The 7,092-nt window shown below is 38.0% G+C and overlaps 1 protein-coding gene across 1 annotated transcript; it reads left to right on the top strand.

Annotated features, from left to right (window-relative positions):
• Nucleotides 1-5,284: 5,284 nt before the first annotated feature.
• On the top strand, nucleotides 5,285-5,530 carry COX7B2 (cytochrome c oxidase subunit 7B2; the record flags this gene model as incomplete). Its single annotated transcript, XM_080918207.1, has 1 exon — nucleotides 5,285-5,530. One exon carries the CDS (start codon nucleotides 5,285-5,287, stop codon nucleotides 5,528-5,530), a length of 246 nt encoding a protein of 81 aa, XP_080774333.1.
• Nucleotides 5,531-7,092: the final 1,562 nt, after the last annotated feature.

Genomic DNA, 7,092 nt, shown 5'->3' with positions numbered 1-7,092 from the left:
GCCATTACTGCTGCTTCACGATTCTGATGTGAAAGTTTTGCCAAATGAAATTTCTCTACAAATGTTCCCTCAGTTGTTCAGGTGATGGCAGTAAAAAAGTCTTACACAGAGAGGTTTAATTTACAGGTAAATTTTGAGCAAAATTTGGAGTACAGAGATAGTGTAAGCTGATAAAAATTTAGAGATTATAGAAAATAGTAAATATTATAGTCTGAATTTGTCATTTCATTCAAACTGTTTTCTAGATTGTACCTCACTGCACTGAGAACTAGTTAACAATAAAAAATTACAATTCGAGATGTAAATTAGTAGGTGCTTTAAAAATATCTTTGTTATCTCAAAGTTAAGTGTATTAATGCTCACTTTTAGCTATGTATATCACTGACATTAGGCAGAAATGACTTTTACATTCTCATTTCAACTGCGTTATTAATACAGCTTCCCTGATCTCTGATGAGTCATGATATTGGTGTATTTGTAAGATAGTTAATAGATAAAAGTAGGTATGGAGGCAATAAAGAACATTTATACATGTACTGAAACCTCACGATTCTCAGTTATATTCTGTGTTCTGTAAATAGAAGGACTTCCTGGGTTTCTCATACCGAGTACCTTCTGGAACCATTAACCCATTGGAGAGTAGCTTTATGTAATAGGATTGGGACGCAGAACTATCTTTTGGTGTTCCTCTAATCTACTCTAGAAATCTTAATATACATATGCTCCAGAGAGAAAAATCATGGCATCCTTAGCCAAATTTAGAAAATGACACTTGCTGTCCTTTTTAGGACTCATTACAGTACATTAAGTACCGCAGAAGATTTTCTAACAGTCTGTTGCCTTTATATTTCCCCAAATGTGTAGATGACCCTGCAGTCCTATTTCCCAGGGGCTTTTATCAGTATCTAGGGGAAGCAGTGAGATAGGTGTGTGGTTTGGAACTGAAACGATGCTCCTCTCTGCAATCATGGATAACTAGTGAGTCTGGAGTCAGACTAAGCATTCCAGTAACTAGAACATAGTTAAACTAAGTGTGGTCACCCCAGCCTTCCATCTAGTTTCTGAAGGGTTTCCTCAGTGTAAAGCAGATCCTGCAGTGACTGTCATTTCTAGGTGTACGTGCAAACGAATTCTGACCTTGCCGTACCATCCTGGAGACTAGATGGAGAAACATGGTGGCTGTACCTCAGGCTAGCACATTTCAGACCTGCGTTTGCCACACTCTATATTCATATCCTTGCTCTTTCTTACTGGGAATTTTATGTTCCACAAGTGGCTTTTGTTACTTAGAACAAGATCACCCATTTAGAACCTTTTAAAGATTGTAAAGAAAAATAAGGATATGCCATTTGAGGCAGCACTGGACCTGGTTTACATTCATTATCAATAAGGGGATGGGCAGAAAACATTCAAGAATATGCATATATCTTAAACCCCACCCCACCCCCAGTCAGACAGCATTTACAAATCAAATCTTCTTTGGATACTCAGGGCACCCTTCCTCCTGGTATCTTAATTCAGTGTGATGATAATTTGATTTGCCTTTCCCTTTACTTAGGTATCATTCATTTAGGTAACATTTTAGACTTAAACTGTCATAAGCTTTAGCCTTAAGCAAATGCATCAATTCAGTGAATTGGATATGATGCCATTACTTATGCAGCCATTGTTCAACATTCATACCGGTACCTTTTCCTCTTTCATGGTTTCCCATATTTCTTTTTATGAGAAGCCTAAAAGCTTAAGTAGTAATGATGGCAGACTCTTTGCAGAATGTACGCTTAATCCCTCCTTGGGTTTTCTGACACACATATAAATGAACTGAAGACACTGCAGGTTTTGTGCACTTTCATTTCAAGAAGATTGCCTTTTTATTGTTTCTTATTTGCATTTATATTCTGAAAATGTAAAAATAAATTACTAGAAATAAAAAGTAGGTAAAAACAAAGGAGCTACAGTTGAATAAACTGGTCCATGAGCTCATCTTTGAAATATGCATTTATTATATGGCATAAGATCCGCAACCAGCACTGGGAGTTCTCTCCGTGGCCTTAAATGCTGCTAGCTGTTTCTGTTGGCTGACTTACGTCTGTATTCCTTGTGGGTCACTCAGGTACTGTTTTCTAACTCATCACAGTAGTGGACTCAGTGAGCACAGCATTCTTCTTTAAGTGATTCTTTCCTTGGGAAGTTCAAGAGCATCTAGAGCTGGATGACAATCTGTGGATCTTACTCCAGAAACATAGTACAGATTCCTAGGCAGTTCGTCAGATACTCTCTTGGATTTGACACAGGAATCACTTCAGCCTCTGAATGCATTTTTCATCAACCCAGACAAATAATTTTAGATATTAATACAATTAAAATGTAAACAAATAAGCAACATTATCCAGATCTTATTTTAATTCCTATATTTTACATTTTCACAGAAGTTGGGATGCAGAATAAAAATCCTAAGTATTAAGGACTTGGAATCTAGAACTTTTTTCTGAGCAATAGAAACTACTGGAGTATGAAATTTAAACTCCATAAGGGACCTGAGAAGTCTTTACAGGGTTCACTTATCTACTGGGCTAAACTGATTATGTTACTGCTACTGTAGTCACCTGATTGATGAGTCTTCCTTCTTTTCTAGACCTCTGAACATGTACATCTGTTGCTTCAGCTGTATCATGCTTCTCCCTGAGTTTTGTGTGACCTTTTTCTATTTCTTAGTAGTTCTTGAAGACTGGATCTCAGTGTCATCTCATTTAGAACTATTCCTAGAGCCCAGTTTGCTTTCTTGAAGTTCCAAGCCATGGTGCTGTTCTCATACCCACTTACTTCCTTAAACATGGCCGCCCCCATTTCTGTGGCCACAGCCTTTTGAGCAGCTGTAGTGCTGTGTTCTCTGAGTACAGGGCCAGATTCACAGGTCACCAGGTGAAAATAGAGTGCAGTACAGGAAAACATTCTCAGTAAAGGCTTGTTTTTGGTTACTGGTTTGTTCATTTAGTTGACTGGTTGGTTGGTAGCTTTCATTTGTTTGGTTAGGTTTTCAGTATTCAATGTTAATATACCTGACGAAGATCTCTTATACTCCAAAAGCACCTTGCATTTTCAAACAGAGGGCTTATACACATATCCTGTGCCGTCATCTGTTTTGACTTAAAAATGAACTACCCTTCCTCTTTGGGTAAATAAATGTTATTTTTTATTATTTTTTGACTTACCTTTTTATGGCCTTTAGTGATTTTAAGTTACCATTTTTTTCCATTGAATTTCAAATCAATATACTTTCCTCTTATAATACGGTAGTGGTTATTCTTTTTCAGAACTTAGCCTAAACTTAACTATTCAAATTAGATAACCAATCTTTTCTTTTTATCTTTATTTTTATGCTATATTTTGTTTAGGTATATTTATTCAGAACATATATATTTTATTGCTACAATGGGGAGGATCTTTACTTTCTTTTTATTACCTAGAGAAATTAATCTTTTGTGCCTTTACTTTTGAATATTACCAAACTTTTTGTTAGAATCCACATATTTTAGTTGTTTGGATAATGAGATAAAGATGCCTGCTCACACAAAATTCATTGTAGAATTCTCAAGTGAAATTTAACAATGTAGAAAGTGCTTTTAATCAAGGAATTTTAGTTTTATTGTGCCCTTCATAAATCAAGATACTTAGAAGCTAGAAGTTACTGATGCCTGCAGGATGAGGAATGAGAAGATGGTGGTTGTAGTAGTTACATTTCTATCATTGTGACAGAAACTAAAAAGAGTATATCCTGGATACAGTTCAGAGAGATGCTTCAGCATCTGGAGGAAGGCAGAGTCCCTGGAGTGTGTGCTGCCTATAGATGTGGGAACAGCCTCACACCTGGGTAGATCAGGACACAGATGAGACAGGAAAACAGGACAAGAATATGAGACAGGAAGAAGAATCTTCCTATACATCTCAGAGCCTACACTCTAGAGACTTACTGCTTTCACCTAGTAAAGGTTCCACAGGTTCATACAATAGTCCCACAGTCTAGGGTTCATGGGATCAAATGTATGAACCAGTGACGGATGTCTTCCTTTCAGACATTGCAGCATTGTTTTAATATATGTTGTAATGCAAAGTAAACACCAGACTGGAATTTCTAACAGGAAGTTTTTACCCTCAGAAGCCAATTTTGTTACACGAAAATTTGAGGAAGATGGGAGAACTTCATAGCTAGAAGAATAACTAAAGGACAAAGTATGTTATAATGGTGTGCCATCAGTGTCAGTGGAGGCAAAGTCTGTGGGTTGTAACTTCTCAGGGAATAATGAAGCCAGTTTGCTGTAAAGCAGCAAGCATGAGACAAACCTATTTGTCATAAATTCTTCTCTGATTCTGTTCTTTCCTAATGACCAACAGGAAGAAGGAGAAAGAGATGTGATCAATGTTGTGACTGTCTTTTAATTCTGATAGAAAGCTAGGATTTAGTAGCTTTGAGAGGTGTGGGAAATGATTCTGTGTGTCTTGGGCATGTTGATAAGCATAGACTTCAGTGGGGAAGCCTTTGCATGCTTTGATGAGTAAGAAGATGTAAAACTGTCTATTTTGTTGTTCTTTTGTGTTGCATGCACTCTTTACAACACCATTATCAGCGTGACAGTGACGGTGAAACAAAGGGATTTCAGTAACTGTGTAAATGGCTAGTCAACCAGAGAATTAGTGCAACTAGAATCCAGACAGAATGGTGACAAAGCCACATCCCTGTGATTGGACAGGAACCTTATTGGGTATATTATTTACTGCAAGAGCATGAAGGCCTGAGTTCAGACCCTTAACACCTGTACAGATGCTGAGTGTGGCTGTGCACATGTCCATTTCTATCAGTAGGAGACAAAGATGGCTGATCCTGGGTTCTCAGCCAGACAGTCTACATGAAACCACTAGGAGGTATAGTGAGAGACATTCATCTGAAAAACTGACCTGATAATAGGTAGAAGACCACAGTGGAGATTTGGCCACCACATGAGTGTGCACACACACACACACACACACACACACACACACACACACACACTCTCTCACCAACAATGGATCAAAAGAATGTACTATCATAGTCCTTGACGACTGCTCCAGGAGATCAAGGAATCTAGATGAAACACTGAAAAATGAACTGAATATACATCAGATATTGCCCATGTTGTGCTATGATGTGCTGTGCTGTGCTGTGCTATGCTATGTTATGTTTTTTTTTTTTCCTAGATCTCTGAAAATAGACCCATTTCTTCAATCAGCAGTAATCCTATCCTGTGCTATGATGTTTCCCTCGGCTAGATATGCACTAAACCATCTCAAGGTTCGAAGCATTCTGAACATTGTGGGAAGACAGAAACACACAAAGTCCTCATCCGATTTTCATGACAAATACGGCAATTTTATGCTGATTGGTGGGACTGTTTTCTGTTTTGTTGGCTATATCATTTATATGACACAGATGGGAGTCGAGTGGAACCTGTCTCCTGTTGGCAGAGTTACTCCCAAAGAGTGGAAAAATAAGTAACTGTCCAGACACAGTAACAGAATTGTCTCAAAGCAAACTTGTCACAAAAATGTTCTGTTTCTTAAAATATAGCATAAGAAAAGAAATAAAGTTCATTCAAAAGTACTAACAGGTTGTGGAAATCTATCATTTAGTTCCTGAAAGTAATATACTAGCAGTAGATATAGATCCCGGGGGGGGGGGGGTTCATTCATAAATTGAACACACAATTTTAATTTTTCTTTTGATTTAATGCCAAATTCTGTGTATCAGCCTTCAGTAGGCATTCATACATATGTTCCTTAGAAATGTATTTACTTGTGTTAATGCATATTTCATCAGAAGTTAACCAGTTTTAACCTGCCCTTTCTTTTTCCCAGGGTGGTGGGTATGAGCCACGCTTTCTCTGCCGTTGATATGTAAACTTTCTCCTTAGTCTCCTTGCTTTTCTAAATTTCTTCCCTGGGCCTCCCACTCTGTGATGCAGTTCTCTGTTCTCACATCAGCAGTGAGGATCATCTTTTTATTTTTTTTTTAAACTGGATATTCTATGTATTAATATTTCAGATGTTATCTCCTTTCCCTTACTCCCAGCCCCTCCAACCATGTAAAACTGTTACAATGATACTTCCATTTTGTCTCTAGAGTCAAAGCTCTTAGATAAGAAAAGTGGCTCTGGATGCTGCAGAGGCCATTTTACCTCCTGCATCCAGGTGCCGTTTTGTCTCTTTCTGGTGCATGGGTTGCACTTTTGATTCTGTATGGACCACTTTCTTGTAACTTGTTGGTTTTGCTCACATTTGCAGTTTGCAAAGTAGACCTGTTAACAATGGCACCTCTGTTTTGGCCTTGTTTTCTCTCTCTGCTACTTCCTGGCCTTGTTTGCTCACCAGCCTGTTCCCTGTCTGACTGTCAAGAAAGCGTTCACTCTTCCCTCTATTATGCCTTTGAAATCTGTGAGATCATAGGCTTGGATGCTTTTTCTGAATTCGCATTCACAACAGGAGTTGGTCGGTTAGGCTGTCAGTGATGTTGAAGTGAAGAAGGACTAAATGGTGACTACAGGTAATCCTAACCCATGCTCATTAAAAAATTAAAAATAGGAATCTGATTTCCACTGAGGATTGTAATTAGATGACTGGAGACCATTTGCATGTCTGTTTGATTTTACTAAATATTCTGAAACTTCTTCTCATAAAGCATTTCCAAACTTACATTTTCTGTCAATCAGGAAAGAGACAATGATAGAGGAGGGCAGGAGCTTTCTTGTGCAGGCATTTCTACAAGTATTCAGGAGTTACATCATCTCAAGTCAGCAGGAAGGGTCCAGTACAGATTCACTCAGTTGTCTCAGGGTAGCATTGTCAACTTCCATTTTAATGACAGCATTGCCGTAGTTCCTGGTAAAAACCTTACTTGGATACCAGTGAAGTGTCTTCGTGACAGAAAACAACTATCTCTCTCGTGGAACCCTGAGGATAATAACAAGAAAAGCCATTTCTGTATGCACTTCTTGATTTCAAAGCCCATAAATCCCAGCTGTGGTTAAATAATGCTGGGAATTTATTCCTTATTTAAAATAT

This window comes from Micromys minutus (genome assembly GCF_963924665.1).
Source record: "Micromys minutus genome assembly, chromosome: 1".
NCBI lineage: Eukaryota > Metazoa > Chordata > Mammalia > Rodentia > Muridae > Micromys > Micromys minutus.
This window is presented reverse-complemented; position numbering and strand designations above follow the sequence as displayed.